General features: G+C 52.4%; 2 protein-coding genes across 4 annotated transcripts; both read right to left on the bottom strand.

Annotated features, from left to right (window-relative positions):
- Nucleotides 1–1,304: 1,304 nt before the first annotated feature.
- LOC119087150 (protein tweety homolog 2-like) lies at nucleotides 1,305–16,436 on the bottom strand. Its single transcript, XM_037201802.1, has 3 exons — nucleotides 16,275–16,436; nucleotides 6,652–6,824; nucleotides 1,305–1,686 (listed from the first exon to the last, which is right to left on the bottom strand). The coding sequence occupies exons 1-3, from the start codon at nucleotides 16,401–16,403 to the stop codon at nucleotides 1,431–1,433; spliced, it is 558 nt and encodes a 185-aa protein (XP_037057697.1). The 5' UTR covers nucleotides 16,404–16,436; the 3' UTR covers nucleotides 1,305–1,430.
- Nucleotides 16,437–20,582: 4,146 nt separating this feature from the next.
- Nucleotides 20,583–24,469, bottom strand: LOC114690484 (60S ribosomal protein L38). 3 transcript variants are annotated; one of them, XM_028865318.2, is made up of 5 exons: nucleotides 24,352–24,426; nucleotides 24,185–24,218; nucleotides 24,031–24,091; nucleotides 20,819–20,941; nucleotides 20,583–20,650 (listed from the first exon to the last, which is right to left on the bottom strand). In XM_028865318.2, exons 2-5 carry the CDS (start codon nucleotides 24,185–24,187, stop codon nucleotides 20,625–20,627), a joined length of 213 nt encoding a protein of 70 aa, XP_028721151.1. In that variant the 5' UTR covers nucleotides 24,188–24,218; nucleotides 24,352–24,426; the 3' UTR covers nucleotides 20,583–20,624. The 3 variants fall into 3 exon arrangements, with proteins under 3 accessions (XP_028721151.1, XP_028721153.1, XP_028721152.1); XM_028865320.2 differs by having other exon boundaries at nucleotides 20,585–20,650; nucleotides 24,394–24,469; XM_028865319.2 differs by having other exon boundaries at nucleotides 20,590–20,650; nucleotides 24,381–24,441.
- Between the last annotated feature and the right edge of the window lie 286 nt (nucleotides 24,470–24,755).

The raw sequence follows: 24,755 nt of genomic DNA, 5'->3' as shown, positions 1-24,755 counted from the left end.
TTTCCCTTCTGGGAAGGTCACAGCTCTGGGCTTCCCAGCACTCAGGCTCTCCCACGTTCAAGGTCGCTGACAGCTAGAGAGCTAGTGAGACAGGCAGAAGGTGTCCTTGGGGCTTGCCCTCATCAGGACAAGATGAATAAGAGTGGGCGAGGTCCCAGAGGTCACCTCCCACAAATACTGGGCACTACATTCCCCAAGCTGCAGCTGTCTCTTTAAGATGAGATTCCTGTCCCTGCCCCTCCCCTGCCCCAGGGGCTGATGGAAGGATTAGAACTGTTGAGGAGCTTACAAAAGCTTGCTGGGAGGGGAGTAGGCATTTGAGGTTGAGTCCTCCCTGGACCTCTAGTTAGGGTTTGGGTTTGACCGTGGAGGCTGCTGACACAAACGTGCCTTTTGCTGGGACTTTGGATATTCTGGAGGACCTGGTGTAGAGAGGGTCAGGTGCCCAAGGACTAGTTTCCCTGAAATCTACATTAGGCTTTTTCCACCAGAGTCCTCGGGAGACACCAGAAGCTCTCACAGGAGGAATCACTTAGAAAATCATCAGGAAAGACTGGCATTCTGCAAAGGTGACAGGCAGGCAAAGCCCAGTGAAGAGATGAAACCTAGCTCCTGACTCCTCCCGCTCCATCACTCAGGCTCAGCAGGTTAGCTCCTCCTCCACGTAACCTAACTTCTCTTCGTAGTCCGGCTCAATCGTCCACCGTGAGCTTCCGGCAAGAACGCTGCCGGAGTCCCGAGACACCCAGCTAGTTTATGAGGCCTTTCCCCATCCTTTGCATATGCGGGCAAGGGGTGGGGTGAGTGGGCTTCCATTGTTTCTGATGACTTTTTTCTCCACTTAAAAATTTTTTGGGGGGGGCAGGGAGGGTAGGCTGTGTGCCACCATGTTAGGTTCCTAGTTTCCCCTTTTGATTGGTGGAGCAGAACATTTGTACAAAGTAACTTAGAGCGAAAATACACATTCAGGACTGAAGATGTAATTCAAGTGGTAGAGAGCTTGCCTATCAGGTACCAAGCTCCCACACTGCACCCACCAGGCATGGTAGTACACATCTGTATTCAAACACCAGGTCACCCTCTGAGACATACGGAGTTCGAGGTTAGACTGTCTCAAATAAACAAACAGCCCGTGCTCAGTAGGCTATGGTGGCCATAATTCTAGCACTGGGTAAACAGAGGCAAGAAGATCATGGAAAGTTCCAGGTGAGTCTATGCAGTGGGTTCCAGGACAACCAGGGCTACGCAGTGAGACCTCTTGCTTAACAGCAACAGCAACTCTGGAAACCCATGTTCAGGGTCTCCTCCTTCAGGGGATGGGCAAGTGCTCAGATGTTCTGCAGACTAACGGGGCTGATGGGGGTAGAGCTGCCCTGAAATCTCTCTTGGATTGGGTCACAGAAACTGTTTGCCTTTGGCAGGGCAACTGCTCAGAAGACAGCCCAGCCCACAGCATCCATCACACAGCTCTGAAGGGCGCAGCTGGGCTCCTGAGATCTGACTGGCACCCTTGTTCTGGCCTTGCTGACCTCATGGGCTGTGTCTGTGCCCAGCCACCTGCCCACAATCCTTACCAGCTCGTCAATTCCAGAGAAGGTGTGGTTCGCGTTGTCCAGGGAGTAGAGCAGCTGGTGTACCCCATCGTTGGTCTCACTGTTTCCATAGAAACCAACACCCACCGCAGCACTACAAGCAAAACCCCAAACAAAGGTTAGGGGTGATGAACCCAGAAGAGAATGCACTATCTCTCTTTGGGCGTGCGCGTGCGTGCGTGCGTGCGTGCGTGCGTGCGTGTGTGTGTGTGTGTGTGTGTGTGTGTGTGTGTGTGGCGCGCGCACCAGGAGGCCAGGAGGGGATGCTGGGTACCTTCCTCCACTGCTTTCTGTGTTATTTATTCCCTTGGGACAAAGTCTCTCCCTGAACCTGGAGCTCACTGAAACGCTATGCTGGCAGCAAGTGAGCTGTCTCTGGTCCCCATCCCTAGCCCTGGATTGCAGATGTGGGAGCTTTTTGTGTGGGTACTGGGAATCCAAACTCAGGTAGGCTTCATGTTTGTACAGTAAATACTTAACCCACGGTTTCCTCTGTCAGCCTTTCTTCTTGTCTTCTTTTGTGCTAAGGATTGAACCAGGACCTCAGGCATGCTAAGCAGACAGTCTATTACTGAGGTACAGTTCCAACCCTTGCATTTACCTTTTCAAAATTGTTTCTATAGCCAGGTGTGGTGGCACACGCCTTTAATCCCAGAACTCTGGAGGCAGAAGCAGGAGGATTTCTGTAAATTCGAGGCGAGCCTAATCTATATAATGAGTTCCAGGACAGCTAGAACTGTTAGACAGAGAAACCCTGTCTTGAAAAAACCAAAATAAAATAAAATGCTTTTAGGGCTGCAGAAATGGCTCAGTGGTTAAGAGCACTGGCTGCTCTTCCAGAGGACCGGGTTCAGTCCTCAGCACTCATACAACAGTTCACAATCATCTATAACTCCGGTTCCAGGGGAATCTGACACCTCTTCTGGTCTCCAAAGGCACTGTATGCATATAGTGCCCAGACACACATCCATACACATAAAATAAAAATAAGTAAATCTTAAAAAAAAAAAATTAGGGTGATTTTAAGTTCATAGCAAAATCGAGCAGGTGCAGAATTTCCCTATTCATGGACAGTCCCCCCCCATATGACATCCTTTAATAGCAGCATCCTTGTTACAGCTGATAACCAGTGGGAACATGGTACTATCCAAGGCCCACAGCTTGCACAGGGGTCATTCTTAGTTGAAATGCTACAGGTCTAGACACACAGTGTCAGGTTAAGTTTACCATCTGGGCAGCCCCTGCCCTAAAGCTCCCCTGTGCTCTGCCTAGTCCTCTCCTCATTCCTTCTCTGACTCTTAGAGTCTCCATGGCCTTTTCTAGAATGTTGTACAGCTGCAGTCACAGCATGCAGCCTCTTCCGATCAGCTCCTTTGCCTTAGTGACAGGCATTCAAGGTTCCCCAGTATCTTTCATGGTTCAGCAGGACATTTCCTTTCAGCTCTGCATAATAGTCCATTGTCTGAATGTATCCAAGTTTATTTATTCACTCGGCTGTGGTGATGTATTCTGTACCCTAATAAAATTTTCCTGAAGATCAGAGAGCAGAACAAGCCACTAGATTAAACATAGAGGCTGGGCAGTGGTGGCGCACACTTTTAATCCTATCACTCTGGAGGCAGAGATCCGTCTGGATCTCTGTGAGTTCAAAGCACCCTGGACTACATGAGATTGACTTAGTCTAGAAGGGAAACAGAGCCAGGCAGTGGTGACACACACCTTTAATCCCAGTACTTGAGATCTCACACTTTTTTTTTTTTTTTTTTTTTTTTTTTTGTGTGAGACCGAAGGGGGCTCGTTAGGGGCGCTCTACCACTGAGCTAAATCCCAAACCCGAGATCTCACACCTTTAATCTCAGTATTTGGGAGGCACACAGGCCATTAGGAAGGAAGTGGCTGGGCAGAGAAGGTGTAGACGTGAGGAGACAGGAACTGAAGCCTTTTCAGGCTGAGGAGTCCTGGAGGTAAGACATGGCAGTGGCTGGTTCCTTTGTCTCTGATCTTTCAGCATTTTTTATTAGGGTACACAATATATCACCACACTCGGCTACTGAAGGATATCTTTTACTTGCTTCCAAGTTTGGGGAACTGTGAATAAAAGCCTCTGCAAACACCCATAGTGTGGCTCGATTTTAGCTGAGGAGCTTTATTCTAGGGTTTGGGATGAGGGGATATTGTCTCAGGGTGAAGGTTAAGGACCACCTAAAGTGACCTGGCAGAAGCCTGCTTGTCCTGGCTGCACACTCCTGAAAGGCACAAAACTGCAGGCAAGACTTGGGGGTTATGATTCAGCGGCCCTGGTGGCGTCTTGAGATCTGATTTGACATGCTCAATGACAACCTTCAGGTCCCTCCAGATCTGGCCAAGAACTATGGGCTTCTTTGTATATCCCTGATCTAGTCCTCTATGAAGTTTTAGCTTCTGCCTGCCTTATTAACCAGAACCCACTGTGTCCTGATTCATGCTTTGGGGGAGCTGGAACAAGTCTCCACTTCTGCCACAAACTGCATCCAATATTCCAAAGTGGCCCCTTGTCACCTCTTACCTTCTGTCCCTGAGACAGACACATGAGACAAGGTCTCATGTATCCCGAGCTGGGCCTCATACTCCCCATATAGCTGAGGATGACCTTGAACTCCTCATCCCCCTGTCTCCATGCCTGGTTTCCGATGTCTCTTCAACAGGGACTCTGAGCAGAGTGTGGAAGCTGCTTGGTGGTGTGTGTGTGTGTGTGTGTGTGTGTGTGTGTGTGTGTGTGTGTGTGTATGCTCTAGGACCCTCCCACACTGGCCTGCCCTCACGTCTTCATTAACCTTATGGTCTGTAACAGTCCCTCCCAGACTTTCTCTCAGGAATTGTCAGGCTCAGTTTCTTTTTTTTTCCTATGTTGTCTTATTGATTTTAACCAAAAGCCAAACTTGAAATCCATCTGTGTGAAATTTTATGGTTGGCTTGAATCCAACATTCCAGCCTGAGTAAATCATTTCCACTCTTAACTCTGTCATCCATCATATTCTATGTGGATCCTCCTGACTCACAGGGATCACAGGCTTACCTTGAGACAGTTGCAGAGGTAGACCTCACTGCACCTGCTCTCCCTGCGAAAATCACTCAGCATGCATTCAAGCAGCAGGATTAATCTAATCTAATCTAATCTAATCTAATCTAATCTCTACTGAGCTGGCTTCACCGTGGACAGTGTCCATCTTTCTCCACAGCATCGCTGGAACTACCAGGTTCCCGTGCTTTTCACATGCGAAAAGCATGCTTAAAAACTGAATTAAAAAACAAAAGTGGCAAAAGCAATGGCTGGTTTTTGTCGCTGACGTCCGCTTGCCAGAGGCAGCTGTAGAACACCGCACGGAAGGAATCCTGCCACAGTGGCCCTTCCGTGTCCAGCTTTTCTCCTCCTCTTCCTTCTTGTCCTCAGTTCAACTTCTTCTGAGAACTCGTCTCCCGCTTTTCTTTTCCATGTTATTTTATGCGTGTGGGTGTTCTGCCTGAGTGTGTGTCTGTGCACACATGGGGTGCCTGGTGCCTGCGGGGGCCAGAAGAAGGCACTGGACCCCCTGGAACTGAAGTTGCATACAGCTGGCTGTGATCCACCCTGTGGCTGCTGAGAGATGGATCTAAGTTCTCTAGGAGAGCAGCCAGTGCTCTCCCCGTTGAGCCATCTTTTCAGCCCTTGAGTTTCTCTTAACTACAGGTAATAAGTACTTACTGGACTGACCACTTAAAGCCATTTTTACCTGCTGCAAAATACACATCGTAATACCAAATTACGATGTTCTGTTTGGATGCTGGGTTCGCCAGCGTTCAATGCACTTGACTCCAGTGGCATTTGTACCTGACAATAGGCTTATCTGGCGGTAGCTCTACTGGAAACGTAGGAGCACCCGCAGTTTCCGCGGACGAGGGATGGCTGCATTGGAACAAGCACTGTTGTTTGGTCTTTGGGTCCCCTCTCTCCCTAACCACCCTGTGATGCCCTACACCAGGCAGAGGGTTTTTGGCACCTCGGTTCCTCACGGAAGCTCTGGCTCATCTCTGGGAGTCAGATCACCTTCCCAGTAAGTCATGACCTTTCCATCTGGGCTGGAACTCTTTCCTGTAGGCCCGGCCCAACCACAAGATTCATCAGCCCTCGGTTGGTCGCTTTGAGGATGGCCTATCGTTTGGTTTCAGTGAGCCCACACTCCCACCACATAAGATCATGAACACGTCACCACACTCCATCTTGGCCAAAAGGCTGAGAAACACGGAATGAATACATTATAGAAAAAAGAAAGTGTTCAGGAGTAAGGTGACCTTCCTAGACTAGAACTAGGACCAATTCTTCAGACTAGCAACAAGGGACTTTTACCTTAGAGGGTGGCCACACCCTTCAACATCTCAAGGGGGGGCGTTATACATAAAAAACATGTCTACAAACACAGAAACAAGAAAAACACACCAACTCATGAAGCGAGCTTGCACGCATGCACGGGCTAGGTGCTGGGTGCTTGGTGGGTGGGGCGGGCTCTCACGAGGTACTGGAAATCTTCATTCCTCAGTCAGGGCACAGGGGAAGATCTACGTATGGGTAGTTCTCACAAGACAATGAACCTGATCTCACAAGACAACGGAACTGATTGGGGCTAACTTCTGATTCTGCAGACCCAAGGTGGCAGTGGAAGGTAACAGGGCTGCAGAGTAAAGAGATGCCACCGTCTACCTGGTCAACTCAGGGAGGGACCCATATGGCTGTCAGGCCTGGCCCTGGTCTGGTAGAAGGGCTGGGGGGGGCACAATGCAGACCCCCATCATTACACTAGCGACTGATTCCTCATGCTTGGCCACAAAAGGGACAGTATTCATTTGGGGAGGCAGGTTTGTTCATGCAGGGGTTAGCTTGGTCAGTGAACGTGGCCAGTCACTGATGAGGAGCCACTTGGACATGAAGGATGTCCTGGCCACGGGCTAGCTTTCCCTTGCCTGTGTCTGTTAAGTGCCCCCTCCCCACCTGGCCCTTGGGAGCTGAACTGAAACCATTGGTGTGGCCTGCGCATAGGACACTCACCAGCAGAGGAGCCCGGCCACCACCGCTGTCCAGGTGATGCAGCATGAGTTGGGCTGCTTGGTCTGCACTGTGTGGTCCCGCCGGCAGCAGCACGCACACACCAGGTACACAGCAAGGACGAGGAGGTTCAGGCCCAGGCCAACGGCAGCTAGCACCCCCAGGAAGAGCAGCGACTGTAGGAAGGAGGGTCTGTGTCAGCTTCTGGTCCAGCGCGGGTGGGGTGGAGGAGGGGAGGGGTGGGGGGTGGGGAGTCCCGGGAGCTGTACTGCATCCTTACGCCCACAGCCCTCCAAATGAACAGCCTGCCCTGCATTTGGGTGCCAGGGTGGGGATGGCAGAAAAACGGACAGGCTGGGTGATGAGAAGGGCTGGTGAGGGAGGACCGCTGTTGCCTCGATTCATATTATCAAGTTTCGGCAGGATCCAGAATCTTCTAGATTAGTTTAACAGAGGTGGGAAGATCCACCGGGAATGTGGGAGGGACCATCCCACGGGCTGGAGTTCCAGTCGGAATGTGACAGAGAAAGTCGGCTGAGCGGCAGTCTTCAGCCTTCCCTGCTCCCTGACTGCAGAGGCCGTGTGACCGAGGGCTTCCCAGGCGGGCCATGACGGATGTACCCTCAAACTGTAAGCTGGAAAAACATCTTTCTTCTTTGAGCGGCTTTCATCGGGCATTTTGTTATAGTGACAAAAATAACTAATACGGCCAAGCATGGCTCAGCCCAGGTGTCCGGATGAAGATACAGTCCAGGCCAGGCCTGATGACAAGCCCTGAGCCACTCAGGAGAGCAAGGAAGGACGGCCAGCCGCAAACACGGCTGTGGACCATGAGAGCTGTGGCCACAAGGACTGGAAAGAGACACGGTCTGGGACACCTCAGGCGCAAAGGGAAACTAAGCTGGGGACACTATGAATCACTGGTGCTGGCATACCTAGGCCCGCCATTCCAGACCAGTGTTGTCACGCCAAAACGGAATGTGCCTATTGTAGGTGCTGGGGCCATCCAGAGTCCTTAAATGTCAGCTCGTGCTCTAGGGCGGATATCGAGGAGCCAGGGTAGGTAATCTTCGGTGTCCTTCTTGCTGTACCCTGCCAGGGACCACTGACTCACACGCCAGTGGTAGCAGTAAGGTCAGGATGCTGAGGAGGGCATGGAGAGACCGCTTCCGGCCCCCAGCAGCCCTGGGTTTTCAAAGGGAGCTGTTGTCTGTCGGGAAGCCTAGGTGTCCCCCTCCACCGCATCTTCCAATCCCTTGATTTGGCCAGATGGACACCAGATGGCCCCAGGATCAGTGGCCGTCAGCCAGGGCTGAACCTGGCTCTAAGTCAAGCTCCCGAGCTGACAGCTTCCTGGCTTCCTATGCGGCCTCAGCCATGGCCTCATCCAGAGTCCCCAGCGACCCAGTGGGGGTTGCTCTCCCTGGAGCTTTGGTCAGGGAACCTGTGTGGGTGGTAGCAATCATCTGGGCTGGAGGCCACGGGACTCCAGGGTCTGAGGGGACAGGCTGTACACAGGCCAAGCACAGGGAGGCGACCTGCAGTGCCGAGCTGGTGGCTCAGGCTGGGCAGACTCTACGGAGGTGAAGCCTGTGGGCGACTGCTGGGCTGCCCATCCCTGTGAGGACGCAGGCCTCTCAGAGCACCCCTAACTCGGGCTGTGCTGATGCTAACACTGGGTGGACAGGCTTCTCGGCCTTAGGGACAAATCTAGAAGTGATGAGGTCAACTGAGAGGACAAATGAGATGTCTCATTTCACCTAGCAGGTGGCTCCACTTCCACCTAGGTAACACTCAAGCACGGAAAGGAGCTCCTTCCTCCTCCAGGGAGGTGGAAGGTGGCACAGCAGCTCTGAGCACAGTATCCTCCATAGTCCTCAAGGTGAGGCAGGCCTGGACCACTCACCCCCCTTCGAATGACCTCCAGAGGCTCCTGTCCCATGAGGCAGCGGGAAGTCACTGCCCACCTTCCTGGAAGGCATCTTCTACTGCAAAGGGGGTGGGGGAAGGGGAGCTTTAAAGGCTCCCACACAAAGTCACCACACTGCAACCTGCCCTCTGACGGAAGCAGGGCACCTCCCTGGAGCTGGGGAACCCTAAAGGCCTACCCTGGGCCTAGCCTGTCAGAGTCAGAACTAGGAGGAGTTGAGGATGTGGTACAGGAGGTGAGTGGTTGCCTAGCAAGCCGGAAAGCCAGGAGTCCCCCCAGTACTGCATAAAACCAGGCATGGTGGTTCACACCTGTAGTCCCACCGAGAGGGGGACACCTAGGCTTCCTGACAGACAACAGCTCCCTTGGCAAATCCTGAGCCGCTAGGTGGGCCTGAAGAGGCTTGGAGGATCAGAAGCTCCGTGCCATCTGTGGCTACATGCTTAATCTGAGGCCAGTCTGGGCCATAGAAGACCCTGTCTCAAAAATCAACAACAGCAACAGTGTGGTGGCTTGAATGGAAATGGTCCCAGAGGCCCACAGAGAGTGGTACTTTTGGGAGGTTGAAGTGGGTGTGGCCTTGTCGGAGGAGGTGTGTCCCCAGGGATGGAGTGCACTGTGTGTGTGTGTGTGTGTGTGTGTGTGTGTGTGTGTGTGTGGTGGGAGGGGGGGGCTTTGAGGTTTCAGAAGCTCAAGCGGGGCCCAGCGTCACTCTTTTCCTGTTGTCTGCCGATCCAGATGTAGAATTCTTGGCTCCTTCTCCTGCACCATGTCTGCCTGCACACCATCATGTCCCACCATGATAACGGACTAAACCTCTGAACTATAAGCCAGCCCCAATGAAGTGTCTTCCTTTATAAGAGTTGAAATGGTCATGGTGTCTCTTCATAGCAAACAAAACAAAACAAAACAAAACACCCTAACAAGGACAAACAACAACAAAACCCCAAAGAACAGAACAAAGCTAGAGCTGACTCCATGCCAACTGGATCTCATGCAAGTGCAGAAGCAACAGATTAATGTCGATATGCGGTAACAACCCCCACTCCCACCACACACCCCGGCCGCTTAACTTCTCCTTGTAACTGACTCAGTCTTCAGGGCCCAACAACAGAGCCTTGTGGGTGCAATTACCACTGGTTGGTTTTTTTTTTTTTTTTTTTAGGTGTGCATTGGTGTTTTGCCATGGGTGTTGGGTCCCCTGGAACTGGAGTTACAGACAGTTGTGAGCTGCCATGTGGTTGCTGGGAATTGAACCTGGGTCCTCTGGAAGAGCAACCAGTGTTCCTAACCACTGAGCCATCTCTCCAGCCCCCCATGGTTGGTTTTTAAATTTAATGATTTTTTTTTTTAAATTTTTAGGTAGGGTCTCCACACCGCCCTTGAGCTCACTATGCAGCCCAGGTTTACCTTACACTGTTGGTATTCCTCTTTCGCAAGTGCTGGATTGCAAGCGTTTCCACCACACCCAGCTCTAGAAAAAGACACTCTGTGGCTGGGCATGGTGGCACACATCTGCGCCCATCATCCTAGCAATCAAGGGGCTCAGGCCAGCCTGGACTTCAGAATGAGATCCTGTTTCCAAAAACTAAAAATAAGCCCACTCTTTTCTCACAGGCCCTGAAATCCCATCACTCAGAAGCAGGCATCCTCCCTGGACAGTTGGTAAGCCACTGTGCATCTATACACACTGTGACCCAGCAGCTCTACTTCATAGAAAGAAGGGGAGTGTCCCCCGCCCCCAAGATCCACATACAAAAGTCCACAGCCACTGAGTCCGGCAGTAGTCACCAAACACTGGAGACAGCACAGGTGTTCATCACGCAGACACACGTCAGATGCTGTAGTCATGTGATGGACTACAACACAGGCAGGAGAGCCAACCGCGGCTACGCGTGATGCGGGCAAATCTAACAGAGGGACGATGGGACAACAGACTACAAAGACGGGCTGAGTTTAAACGCAGCGCAGCCAGGTGATCACGGTGGTGACGGAGATGAGGCAGATGCAGCAGAGCCTTGGGTGGTCAAGGACAATGTGTGACATGCAAGGTGAGGGTTGCCGAGATGGCTTGGTGGTATGGCTGCCGAGCACGGGGACGTGAGTCTGGATCTCAGCTCCCACGGAAAAGGCTGTGCACAGTCACACACACACACACACACACACACACACACACACACACACACACACTTTAAAATAAGAAAAATTAGCCAGGCAATGGTGGTGAGTGCCTTTAATCCCAGCACTCAGGAGGCAGAGGCAGGCGGATCTCTGTGAGTTCGAGGCCAGCCTGCTCTACAGAGTGAGTTCCAGGACAGCCAGGGCTACACAGAGAAACCCTGGAGGGGGCGGGCACCGACTGAGCTGAAGAGTTAAGAACGGACATGTTGCAGTAAGTTATAATGAATAAACATATAATTTACATTTTTATTACATTTATTTATAATAATGACCTATGTTGCCAAGCTCATGACCCAGTTACCTCCACTCCCAGGAGGGTCTCCTCTGTGTTCACCCCAAGCAGAAGGAACCATTGACTCTATCAGGTGTCCCACTCAGGAGAGATGACGATTGCCTTTCCAGTCTCTATATACCTGAGCCACCAGCTCTCCATAGTTGGTTGCTGGATTTCTGATTCCTGGAAATTATGAGCCTAGATTTCCTGTGGGGCCCTGAACTCCTGAGTCTGGATGTCCTGGACAGCTCTGGGTCTGGGCCAGGCAGTTAGCCTCAGGTTACTGATAACGGACCAGTGCAAAAAGGCTGTAGGAAGCCCAAATACAGGTGGGGTGGGGCTTGTTAGCTGTTCACCCTAAGGGCCCTGGGCAACTAAAGAATTAGAGCTGGAAGCTGGGTTGCCAGTGGGCCAAGGGCCAAGGGAACAGAAAGGGGAAGAGAGGTAGGAAGGAAAGGGTGGGGGCTGGGGGAGGACAGAGGGAAGCACAGTTAACTTGGTGTCACCTGCTACTCTAACGGGCCATTATGTCTCCGTTCCTAATTAGTGCATGGACAGGATGGGGGGGGGATGGGAGAGGGGGTGGATGATTCCACTCACACCCTCAAACTATGGCCAGAGCTTAGACTGGCTAATATCCACACCACTCCATGCCTCCTACTGCCTCTGCCTCACACGAACACCACTGCCTGCCCCAGCACCATGCCCAAACTCAGCTTCTCATCAAAGCTCCTTCAGTTAGTTCTGCTTCATCATTTGCAGTGAGCACGACCCTAGTACTCAGGCTAGGCGGACAGCAGCAGCCACCGCAGACAGACCCCGAGGGAGTCACGGATAACAATTTGAGTGATGCTAGCCTCTGGCTGAGGCAGGTGGCCTCTCCTCATGCTCTCCAGGGAGAACACCACCTCAGAGCCTGGGAAGGGTTAACCCCTTAGGAGATTGGCGTGACTGCCTGATGACCATGACTCCGAGTTCAGATGGGATGAACGGGCTTCCTCATCCCGACCTTGGCTTGTCTCCCGTGGGGCTGGGCTCCAAAAGTCTGCTTTTCCCTCCTCAGATCTGCCTCCAGCTGAGCCAGGGCATCCTGTTCTCCCAGAATTCCATACTGTGTCCCTTCTGCACTCAGTTGGGGCTTTAAAAAAACAAATAAAAACAACAACAACAAGACAGTCTATATAGCCTAGGCTAGCCTCAAACTCCATATGAAGCCAAGAGTGATTTTTGTTTTGTTTTTATTTTATTTTATCATTATTATTTTTTTTAAGGCAGGGTCTTTCTATAGTCCTGGCTGTCCTGGAATCTACTATGTAGGCCAGGCTGGTCTGGAAACTCACAAGGATCCACTGGCCTCTGCCTCCTAAGTGCTGGGATTCCAGGTGTGTGCCACCATACCCAGTTTCATGGGACACGGGGGGGGTGAGTGCATGCTAGGCAAGAACTCCCAACCAACTACATCCTCAATCTCTCACAGGGGAGTCTGTGAACCGAGACTCAGGAAAAGCCAAGCCAAACTCTAACAATGGACACCTCCCTGTACCTCCTAACACACGGTCTGCAGAAGGCCTAGATAGGGGTGCTGTCCACAGATCCAACAGGAAGTACTATGGATATGACATCATCAGGGTCTGGCTTCTCCTGGGTGGCTGGTGGCTGGTGAGGGTGACAATTCCCCAGATGAGGAGGGAACTGAAGTGACTTCTCAGAGAGACACAGCCGACTTCATGACTTTCTAACTGTCTTCAGCACTGTCCACCTGGCACTTAGCAAGGTGGGGTCTCCTTCCCACACAGGGATTATGGCCACCTGTGTCCCACCTGTGAGATCTTGGGCCCTTCTGCTACTTCTCTGTGGTAGGGATCATCTCCCTCTTCCAGGCTTGCTCTCCTGTAAAGGAGCTGAGATCTGGGATGGAGAGCCAGGCTACTCCCTGCTAGACACAGAGCCCAGCAGAATTCCCAATCCACTGCCCTGACAGCCTCTGCTGGGCCCAGAGCCACTTCCTCCAAATGGCTGGGCATGTAGAGGCTTCCTGAGGACTCATGCTCAAGTTCAATGGGGAGAGGATGAGGAGGACCAGCTATCAGGAGACTAGGAACTTCCATTGTGCCCAAAGTCCTCAGGCAGAAGTCAGGAGCGGTGACATACAGCTACAATCTCAGACCTTAGGGTGGAAAGGCAGATGGGTTACCAGTTGAGAGCTAGCCTCGACTACACAGGGACATTTGCCTCAAAAACAAACAAACAAATAAATAGGAGGGGTGAATGGGGATGGGGATGTAACTCAGTTGGTAGAGTGCTTGCTTAGCACGTGGGAAGCCCTGGGTTCCAACCCTAGCACTCCATAAACAGGGCATGGTGACACACATCTGTAATCCTAGCACTGGGGAGGTAGAGTCAGGAGTATCAGAAGTCCAATATCTTCCTTGCTATGTGGTGAATTTAAGGCCAGTCTGAACTACATAAAACTCTGTCTCCAGAAAATCAATCAATCAATCAATCAAGAGCTGGCAAGATGGCTCTGCAATTATGAGCACTCGCTGCTCTTGCAGAGGGCCGGGGCTCGGTTTTCCAAACCTGCAGGGTGGCTCCATCTCATCTGGGACCTCTAGTTCCAGAGCATCGAACCCCCTCTTTTGGCCTCCACTGGCCAGAAAAAAAAAAATCCCAGGAAGCAAGCCGGGCCCTTCTTGCTCAGGGAAGTTCTGGGTCACAGAACGTGCTTACCAAGTGGCCTGCCCTTCAGCTGATCTGCTCTTCTAAGCCCTGCTTTGCTTTCTAGGTCCCAAGCACACAAGGAGTTCTTCCTGGTTCCCTACTGCCTATTTCCAGCCTATCTACATGTGTGTGTGTGACTACATGCACTTGAGAGCGCGCGCACACACACACACACACACACACACACACACACACTGACCCTAAAGCCCACATTGTTTGTGACTTTCCCATGCATTTTTCAGTCTCCCCTGCCCAGGGTCTTCAGCTCTGTTCTCCACTGTTTTATCGGGTACAGTCCATTTGTCTAATGATTGAATCACTGGGTCCGGTTATGTCCTATGCAAATGCTTGTACTGTGTAGACTCAGTAGAAAAACTCGTGGGATACATGCAGGCAAGGGAAAAATTCTCATCTGCCTGTGGTCACACAGCCATAGAACTGGAATCCCAACCAACCAGCGGAATGGCAATCCCCCTGCCTCAGACTATGCTGGCTTTAAGAGATGCCTCAGCCACTGCTGCTCTGCTTATCATGTCACCCAGGCCCTGGCACAACACTCTCAAATTAAGTTTGCTGAGCACCAAGCTGACCTACTACAACAGAAGGTGGGCGCCCAGTCTACACCATGAGCTCACCAACTGCCTGACTCCAGTGCTCAGTACAAAAGACAACAAGGGAACTTACCAAAACAGGAGTGGCCTTAAATAACACCCAATGCCAGACTTCCGTTAAGGCCCACCACATTCATCGCCGGGGCTTTGCTTCCACTCATAGCTGGACCAGGATGGACGCAGGGGTGGGGTAGGTACGGTGGTCATGGAAAGAGCCCAAACAAAAGGTTTGGGGGTCAGGACCCTACAGGCGGGGACCGTGAGTGGGACTCACCCCTACAGATGCCATCTAGCCATAGACTGGGCGTGGGTGGAGTCAGGCTCAGGTTGTGAGGGTGAGGGAGTACCCACACCACCCCTCTCCCAGCTAGGGGGTCTTCGTGACCCGGCTGAGGGGCTAGATTTCTTCAAGGAGAAAGGAGAAAATATGGTTGGGACCCAGAGTACAGGCTCCGGGATCTCTCCACACCCCCAACACAGCTGTTCGGAAACCGTATCCGTCCCTTTCAAGCACTTGCTGAATGAAGGAAGACTCCCCGGAGCTATTCGGGTAGTCACCAGTCCTCAGGGAACACGCCTTCCTTCCAGGGCCAGGCAAGGTGGGGGTGGGGTTAGTGCAGATCCAGAGAAGTTAATGCTGCTTGGCTTGGGGGTGACAGTACCCCTGCCCCCAGCAACACAAAGGGGTCCCATCCTCTCAGAAGAGCAGGTGCCGACAGCCCAAGCCTGAAAGCAGCAGGGCCATTGAAAGTTATAATTAGACTCCCTGGTCCTGGCTCGTGGGCAGTGCATAGCACAGGGATCAGGAGCCCCTGGCCTCAGAATGAGGACAGTCTGGGAGGGCAAAAAGCCACTCCTGGGCACAGTCTAGAGAGGCTCTGCTCGGCCTGACTGCCCCACAACAGCGATCAGGAGAGGGTGCCTCGCCACTATAGACCAAAGTCCGACGGGCACAGAGCTCTGAACTGATAATGGGCCTCATTCCGGGTTGCCCCAACCCCTGAATCTTTGACCTAGCGGAGGAAACTGACTCAGCCGGGGCCGCAGAGGCGGTCGTGGGTTTGACCGCGGCTGAGATGGGCTGAGAGGCTCTAGCTGGGTCTGGAAGGGAGATCAGAAGCCGGGACCTGCCCACCAAACCCGCTGCGGGAAGGCCCCATCAGGGACAACTGAGAAGTACACGGACTGTAGCTGGCCCGGGAGCCAAGACCTCGGAATTTCGGGCCTAGGTGCAGGGACGCCAGGGCAGATAGGGCAGTTGCAGGATGTGGTGTGAGACGGGGTGAAGCCACCTTCCTTCCTAGATTCAAACAGCTGTGAGTTCTTGGCGTCCAAGAGGTTAGTCCCCTACGCCGCTTCTCTCAGCCTCGCAGCCTTTGAGAAGGGGTCAAGGCAGAGGCATTGGCAGCTGGGGCTAGGGAAAGGAGCACTGGGGACTCGGGAGGCTCAAGTCACTTTCTGCCTAAACTTCTCTCAGGCCATCAGGACCGGGAGAAAAGACGTCTGGGTTGTAGTTTCCCGGGGAACTTCGGGGCACCCCTGCGCGCCCACCTCAGACGCCAGTCACCCTGACTCAGATGCCCCACCCCCACCGTGAGTCTCCGGGTGGCTCAGCCCCGCCTCCTGCGGGCAGCCTCGGCGCCCTTCCTCTTCTTCCCGGGGCACTCTAACTCTGATCTTTCTAGCTTTCCAAATCCCGAGGTTCCCAGCCGGGATGAGCCTCCCGGCCAAGGGCCCGGGGAGAGCCGAGAGGACCCAACTGGGCACTGAGGGGGTCCGAGAGGTGCGGAGAGCGCGGGCTGTTTGAGGCAAGTGAGGATGGAGCGGAGACCCGGGCGCTCTCAGACCAGCTCTGGCTCCGGCTCTGAGGACCCTTTCAGTAGCTCGGATCTGCGACGCGCGGGCTTACCTCCTGGTAAGTCTCGTCGCCGGGGCTGAAGGTGCTGTCCACCCGCTGCAGGCGCAGGCCGAGGTGCGGGACGCTGTGCAGCCACACAACCCACCAGGGCGCGATGTACTCCACGCGCGCCGCCGGCATGGCTTGGACAAGCTGTAGCCGGTCCGCTGCACTGCCACGCCGCTTCCACCACCCGGCTCAGGACACCATCGAGCCCCGCCGCCCCGCCCCATGTCCAGCCCTAGGCGAGGACACGCCCCTCCCTGCACTAGGCTCTTACTCCACCCAGGCCCTGGCCCCTCTCCTCCAAGACCCCTTCCTGAACACACCCACCGGCTCCAGAAATTAGGCCCAAAGTGTCCACTGATCCGATGGGCGAAAAAAAGATGGAAGGGTGAAAAGTGAACTTCAGTCTCTAAACTGTGATGCCTTGCTTATCATATCAGATTGTGGACATTTGGCCGGGCGGTGGTGGCGCACGCCTTTAATCCCAGCACTCGGGAGGCAGAGCCAGGTGGATCTCTGTGAGTTCGAGGCCAGCCTGGTCTCCAAAGCGAGTTCCAGGAAAGGCGCAAAGTTACACAAAGAAACCCTGTCTCGAAAAACCAAAAAAAAAAAAAAAAAAAAAAAGATTGTGGACATTTGATGGTGCATGCCTTAGGATGGGAAGGCAAAAAGACCGTGGGTTCAAAGGTCATGCTCAGGTCGGTAGTGTGAGTTGGAGCCAGCCTGGGCTATGTGAGACCTAGCTTAAAAAGAAAAGGAAAAGAAAAAGAAAGGGAAGGAAAAAGACCATAAAGTGGCCAGTGGATACATAATTAGTAATCTTGGCCTAGGAGACTGGGCTAGACCTTAATACATCCTTCTATTTCTATTTTTCACTATGTAGTGCTGGCTGCTCTGGAACTCATTATGTTGACCAGGCTGGCCTTGAACTCAGAGTAATCAAATGCCTCTGCCTCCCCAGTGCTGGGATGAAAGGTGTGTGCCACCCACACCTAGCTTGTTTATTGCAGTGTTGGGGTTAGAACCCAGGGCCTTGGGCATGCTAGGCAAGGGCTCTATTACTGAGTCCCTTTACACTTGAAGGAAGGACAGGGCTGGGAGGGCTTTGAGGTCCAGAGAGGCATGGGCAGAAGGGACACTGGAAAAGAGGGGCCACCTATGTGCCAGACTAGTGACAGAGCAGACTTTGTGGCTGCACTCTGTGGATGTGGATGGCAGCACACATGCTCACATGCCAGGTTAGAGGGTATGTGGGGCAAAGTAAACAGGGTGGGGCAACACAGGGCAGTCACATGGTCAGCAGAGCCCGCCCATCACGTCTCTGTCCTTTGGTTAGAATTAAGGGCCATACCAAGTGCTGGTATGACCAGTGTAAGGATTTGAGGCAGGTGGTGGGCAGGTAAGGGGCAGTGGACACCTGTGAGGTGGCCAAGAGGTCGTTAGTGTCAGCTTGGTTGGGAACAGTGCTGGGTAGTCAGCTGGAGGACACTTGGTATAGGCAGAAAGGAGACCCCAGAGGGGCCAGGGGGAATTATTTAGTTTCTAGCCTGGAGAATCCCCTAGGTGCTGGTGGTACCCTGAAAATGGCAAGGGACACATGTATTGCTGGGTGGGAGAACAGATGCCCTTGCTCCATCAAAGAACCTTGCCAGAAGTGAGTCCTGCTCTGCCCAGCCACTGGGCCTCTCCTCACCATCAGCTCCATTCTGTAGTTGAACCTGGCTGCAACCATCTCTTGACAGCTAAGGCTCAAGGGGACCCCTTGTTCTCACAGGGGTGTCTCACCAGTTCAACACATCGTCTAGGAATCCTCCCTATCCTAGGGCACCTTGTGATGAGTAAGACCCAAGTTTCCCGTCGTTAGTGTTCAGTAGGGAGTTTTACACCTCTTGATCATAAACACGCCCAGTGTTTCAGTCCTACATTGGCAGGTTTTTGCGGGGGTGGGGGTGGGTAGGTGGGTGAGAGGAGTTTGGGGATGCCTCCGAGGGTACAGTGAGGGGGAGTTGTTGGACGATGTTTCCAGTGGATTCTGAGTGGCAGAAGGGAATCCTGTGGGAGCAGTGGGTAGGGGAAAGGGAATCCAGACTGGGAAACCTGGAGTGTGGAGAATGGCAGGCTGGGCAGCTGCAGGGCACGGAACAGCTGGGGTGCTTCCTGTAGAGCTGATGCAAAGTCTGTGGAACTGAGCGGCAGCCACCCAGCGAGACTCCTAGATCTACACCCTGAAGAGTGCGTCTTTTTCTTTCCACCCCAGCCCCCACAGGGTTTCTCTGTAGCCCTCCATGGTTGTCCCAGAATTCATATTGTAGACCAGGCTGGCCTCAAACTCTACTCAGAATCTACCTGTCTCTGCCTCTTGAGCACCAGGATTAAAGGCACACCTACCATACCTGTCTCCCTTTTCTATTAAGACAGGGTCTTTGTAGGTAGCCAGGCTGGCCTTGAGCTTGTGGCAATCCTGTTTGTCTCCCAGGTACCGAGATCACAACTGCAATCCGATGCATGTAAATTATAGAGAAAAACAGCTGGCATAGTGACCTGAGAGCCTGAGATTGCAGCACTCAGAAGTGGAGGTGGAGGGTCACAGACTCAGGGCAGCCCTGTGGTGAGGGCCTCAGGAGACAACCCTTCTACCCTGTCCCCAACGAACAGTAATGCACTAGGAAGGGGAGAAAAGGGGATGGAAAGGGCCAAAAGGAAGCGAGGCTGGTTAAAACAAGGGACAAATTTATGTGCCTGTGCCACTGGATCTGATGTACCCCTTGTTGGCTGCCAAGCAGGAAGAGACATGTAGCAATTTCCCAGGGGCCCCATTTACAGCCAAAATACATAGCCTTAGTCAGAAGCCCTGGAGGTGCTGCCCACCCAGTGTTCTGCACAGCTGCCCTCAGTGGGCCCAGGGTAATACTGTTCAAGTCTCCAACTAGTCACTTCTACAGTTTTGAACCTGGTGCAGTCTCCACTGCAAAATCAAAGGGCTGAGCTTCCCCTTGGGTTATGGCATGGCCACCTGTGGGTAGCCCAGGACACCAAAGCCCGCTGAGCATTCTAGCGGCTCCTTGTGTACTGATGCAGAGGTGAGAGGACACCAACCGGTAGTCAACCATGGCAGAGCTCAGATCCCCTAGACGAACACTAGCTGGACCTCAGCAGTGGTTGAACCCTGTCACCTGAGGCACAAAGACATTATTCAGTCTCTGGAGCCAGCCTGGACCACAAGCACCCTACGTGACTCAGGCTTGCCAGGGTAGGAGGCACTGCATGAAAAGGCGCCTTCAGGGGACGACAAGGCCAGACAAATCCTGTCTCCTAGGACCCAGGGTGAGCTTTTGAGAAATGTGCTGGAGACAAAAAAAAAAAAAAAAAAAAAAAAAAAAAGTGCCAAAGCTGTAAACTGTCTTTCTTCAGAATCTATAAACACCATGGTTGTCTCCTATCCTGCCCCTCCTGGGATAAACAAAACCATCTTCCAAAACACTCACAGCTCACACAAAAAATGTTCTCCTCCAGCAAGTAGATCACTTCTGGTTACAGAATGCTTGTTAAAGTATTTAACAACCATCGGCCTGCTGTACTATATTTCTAAGGGCAGAGAAAGAACCCTCAATCTTAGCACATTAAATTGGGTAGGCACTCTCATTACACTCCTATAGTCCCAGCACCCAGGTGGATGGGATTCAAAGCCAGCCTGGAATATAGAAGCTCTTATCTCAAAAGACCCAAACCCATTTCTGTGGCTCATTCATTGTAGTTGGGTGCCACCTGGTGGCGGACCCAGTGTGGTTCACAGCCACTTTGCTGGACTGAAAATGGTTGGTATTAAGTCCAGGAACAGTTTAAGATGGACAATGTTAACTTTGCCCTATTTCTTTTAAATCCTCGGAAATCATCTACTTACTAAGAAATTTATGTGTCATTTTGCTTGCATGAATGTATGTGAACTGTGGACAACGCAATGCCCAGAGGCATCAGACGCCCCACTTCTCCCCACTCCCAGGCTGTTCATGGTAAGCAGCCTCCACAGATGCCGTCCTGCATTCCCCTCACTGACCCCCACACTTTCCTGACTTCACTTTCCCAAGTCTCACAGGATGGACACACTTCTTTCTCTTATGGATATCCAGGGGATATTCCAAGGGCGGCTACATGGCTCAGCCTACAGCTGCTTGCCAGAAGCTCACCCCTCCCCCAATTTTCATCAGAAACTCATCCCACAGAACACTTCCAAGCCATGGGAGTGTACACGGCTTCCCTCCATGAAACTTCCACCACAGCAACATCGCCCCCATCTAAAGACCAAGGACACACAGGACTTTCCAGGGGTTTTTAATGGTCAAAACAGAGAGGTCTGGTTCATTTCAGCTCCTTCACTGCCAAACCTGGGGGAAGAAAGAGATAGATGGTTGACATAAACAACCCCTCAGACCTCGCCCACTGCATTTCACAGGATCCAAGAGAACCATGTACCAGCACTGACCCCAAAGTGGTTCTCCTAATCCTGGGGACCTGCCCACCTCCACCCACCGCTGTCTCAGGCTTTTACTTACCAGGGGGCAGGGACTGTTTCAGCTTCTCAGCCTTCTCCTTGTCTGTGATGACCAGGGTGTAAAGGTACCTGCTGCAGCGAACCTTGAACTTCACATTATCCTTGTTCTTCTTGATCTTGACAGCTGCCAAGGAGACCAGAGTTAAGGATGAAGCTGTGGGCCTGGAGAGATGGCTCAGCAGTTAAGAGCACTGGCTGCTCTTCCAGAGGACCTGAGTTCAATTCCCAGCAACCACATGGTGGCTCACACCCTCTACAATGAAAACTGGTGCCCTCTTCTGGCATGCAGGCATACATAATAAATGAAGAGCCACAGGTCCGGTGCCTTAGATCCTTACAAGCGGTACAGAATGAATGGTCACAACTGGGCTGTAGACGCTGACAGCTGCTGAGCAAGCTCCCACCGCCCCATTCTTCCCCTGCCTTCAAATGCTCATGTACTGGAAAGCTACATTTCCCTTTTACACACTTAATGGTCTTGGGGCTTCCTCAATTCTTTTGTACATGGACATGAAACCCCACACTTGGCACCCTAAACACAGCATCACAGAACACTCTAAAATGACCTATGACAACCTTCTAAAAAAAAAAATCCTTGCAGGGTGGCGGTGGTGCTTAATCCCAGCACTCAGGAGGTAGAGTAAGGCAAATCTCTGAATTTGAGGCCAGCGTGGTGTACAGACAGGGCTCTGCAGAGACCCCCCACCATCCAACCCTTATTAATTTTTCTAATTACAGGTAAAAATGTCTGCATCTGTGTAAGGGCACAGGCATGGGAATGTAGGTGCCTGAAGTCCAAAAGAGGGCATCACTGCTACAGGCAGATGTGAGAGCCCGAGGACACTTGGGAACCGAACTCTGCAAGAGCATTAAGGCTTTTACCCCACCTCCCTTTGGGTTTTTTTTTTTTTTTTGAGGCAGGGTTTCTCTGTGTAACACCTCTGGCTGTCCTGGAACTCAGAGATCCTCTGCCTCAACTGGGATTAAAAGCACGCACCCCTGCCTAGTCAGGACTCTTAAGCCATCTCTCCAGCACTAGTCTCCTGGTCCTCTACTGCATAATTTTATCTCATGACTCCAGCTCTGACAAGTTCCAGGTCCACCTCAAATCCAACCATACAGACCTGGTTCTGTTCCAAACGCACAGCAAGCAGCAGCTATGACAGCCATCTACTTCCTATAGTGAGCCGCTTAGTACTTGTCAAATCCCTGGCTCCAACTTCCTCGCAAACCTTTCAGACACTACCAACAACTCACAGCTATAAAAAGCAGCCAAGTGCCTAATGCTCCCGAGACTAGCGCCTATTTTCAACTCCCCCAGTCAGTAACTGCTTCGGGGACAGGGCACTTCACAGGAAGCACGGGGGATCATAGCCTGCTCAAGGTATCGGATGCTCTGGCTTTTGCCTTACTAAGTCCAGATCCCTGGACCACAGCATCCTTTGCTGCATGGCCTCTGGCAGCCACTGTACCCCTGAAAATTAAGTCAAACAGTATTTCTGGAGGTGACTGAGTTCACGACACTGGGCAGACCCTGAATTCACTGTGTGGCCGAGGACCTTGAATGCTCCTGATCTTTCTGCCTCCAACTAAAAGTGCTCAGGTTACAGGGGCGCTCGCCATGCCATTTACCCAGTGTTGGGAAGGAGCCCAGGGCCTTAGGAGTGAGTGCTGGGTAGGTGCTCTTATACCCTCAGCCCCAAGCGTTATTTTAAGGCCATATCAAGTGATACATACAGCAAGTCCACTGCTGGGTGAACACCCAAAAGATGAGGAGATAAATGCAGCGTCAATCTGACAGGAACCGTGCACACAGCCCTGCCCATCAACTCAGGGCGGTGCCCCCCCACAGTGGGCATGCTGACCTGGAATACCAGCACTCGGGCGGTGGAGGCAGTTCAAGCTCAGAGAAGCCAGTGATATAGCTGAAGGGTAAAAGGTACCTGCTGCCAAACCCAGTGGCCTGAGTTTAGCTCCCGAGACCCACCCCGTGGAGAACCAACTCCTGCAAGTTGTCCTCTGACCTCCCAGAAACGGGGGCGCACGTCTGTAATCCTCACACTTGGGAGGCTGAGGAAGAACCTCTGAGTTCTAGATCTGAGGTCAGCCTGGGCTACCAGGGTACCAGGTCACTCAGGGCCCATACAGCTGTTTCTAAAAAAACCCACCAGAAATCAGGTTTGAAAACACACTTCCAAACAAATTCGCATAGTTCAAAGGAAACACGGCTGAGCCCCCAGCAGGAGACATCCTTCCCAGCAGATGGCCATCATTCCCACAGGTGGTGATCAGTCTACACAGCACCAGATCAAAGGTGACACCTAAGATCCCCACAGCTCATTCAAAAGCTCTTCCTGTCCAACCTAACAGCGACAGCCCAACTCTACTTCATGATCTGGCTCTTTTAAAGACTATTCGAGGGGAAAAGGAAGCCACACGGGGTTATCTCACCGAGCAGAAAAAATACTCCTTCTTTCCCCTGCTATGTGAAGATAATGCCTCGCAAGATCTTTTATTAGGCACATCCTCCCAAACATCCTTTAAATAGGGGACAATTCCCTCCTTGTGTATAAAAGAACAATACAAAACCAGCAGGAGTCAACACACAACTTTGAACATGCACCTATTTTTGAGACAATGTAGCCAAGGAGAACCTAGAATTTCCCCATCCTTTCATCTCTGCCTCCCAAGGGCCTGTGCACCAGGCCTGGCTTCCTGCACTCAGTCTACCCCCGGCCCCTACTTTGGATTTGTGGAGTCCCGCTATGCAGGTCAAGGATGGTCTTGGACGCTCAATCCTCTTGCCTCCGCCTCCTGAGATTTGACAGGCACGGGCCACTTTACTGCTTTCTGATTCATTACCTTTCTCCTTTATCTGAAAACTGGAGGACTACTGCACGTAGAAGACACTTCTTTTTTAAGACCAGTTCTCAAAATGCAGCCCTGGCTGGCCTCTAACTCACAGGTATCCTCCAGCCTCTACCTCGTGAGGTCCAGGAAGGTACTTGGAAGACAGAGCGCGCTGCGATCAGGGGTGCACTTGGTCCACTGTGCAGAAACAGGCAGTGCCGACCTCAAGTGTTCCCACGCTTTCCAAAGATCGCGTTTGGAGACCCCACCGCATACCCGGCAGAAACCGCCTTTTGGAGACGCCCAATCCCTCCGTCGGCCCGCCCCACGGCTTCATCCCGGGCAGAATGGAAACCCACTCACATTTGGCATCCTTCCGCCGGGCTGTGAGCAGAAAGTCCTTGATTTCCTCAATTTTCCGAGGCTGCAACACACAGGAGAAACAGAAAGTAAGCTCGGAGGACACAGGCATCCCGGGGACGCTCAAGCCCGGCCGGGTCCCTCGTCCCGGACTCACCATGGCGACGGACGCTCGGCGCTGGAGACCGCACCTGCGGGGAACAGCCCTCCGCGTTAACCGGCTGCGCCCCTGCCTCCCCACCCCGCCGCGCCGCACTCCCTCCTCCTCCCTCACACGCCCCGCGCAAACCCGAGCTCCCCAACCCCTGCCCGGCTGCGGATTACCTCGGATTTAGCTTCTCCTCCCCAGCTACCCAAAATACTCACAGCGGCGAGAACCGAAGAGAACGGAAAAAGGACGACACTTCCGCTTCCGGGCAGTTAAACCCGCCCAACAGAGGAAATTGAGTACAGTGTCTGCAAAGGGCCAAGAACCATTTATGCGTTCATACTTTCCGTTTCAGCAGCCCTGCCCTCTTCTGTTCAGATTAGTAGTAGTTCAGCTTCTTAAAGTAATGGATAGCCAGGCTGCCAGCCCTAGCCCTCACCTCCTTCCTCATCCTCTCGCCACTCCCATTATCCCCTCTTCAGGTCACTCACCTTCTTAAGAAAAAAATTCTTTTTTTTTTAACATTTATTTTTTATTTTTTGTATATTTTCGATTGCATGTCTATCTGTGCATCACATGC

Source organism: Peromyscus leucopus, unplaced genomic scaffold, assembly GCF_004664715.2.
Source record: "Peromyscus leucopus breed LL Stock unplaced genomic scaffold, UCI_PerLeu_2.1 scaffold_145, whole genome shotgun sequence".
In the NCBI taxonomy this organism is placed as follows: Eukaryota; Metazoa; Chordata; class Mammalia; order Rodentia; family Cricetidae; genus Peromyscus; species Peromyscus leucopus.
The sequence above is the reverse complement of the archived record's forward strand: the minus strand, read 5'-3'. Positions and strand labels throughout refer to the sequence as shown.

Excerpts from the sequence above, each read along its gene's own strand:
- LOC119087150 (XM_037201802.1), bottom strand. The coding sequence starts at position 16,403 with ATGCCGGCGGCGCGCGTGGAGTACATCGCGCCCTGGTGGGTTGTGTGG. Across the intron at positions 6,825-16,274 it reads GCGACGAGACTTACCAGGAG|TCGCTGCTCTTCCTGGGGGT; the intron begins GTAAGCCCGCGC and ends TCCTTCCTACAG. Across the intron at positions 1,687-6,651 it reads GTGGCCGGGCTCCTCTGCTG|TGCTGCGGTGGGTGTTGGTT; the intron begins GTGAGTGTCCTA and ends TTTTGCTTGTAG.
- LOC114690484 (XM_028865320.2), bottom strand. Across the intron at positions 20,942-24,030 it reads CCGGCGGAAGGATGCCAAAT|CTGTCAAGATCAAGAAGAAC; the intron begins GTGAGTGGGTTT and ends TCTCCTTGGCAG. Across the intron at positions 20,651-20,818 it reads GAAACAGTCCCTGCCCCCTG|GTTTGGCAGTGAAGGAGCTG; the intron begins GTAAGTAAAAGC and ends TTCTTCCCCCAG.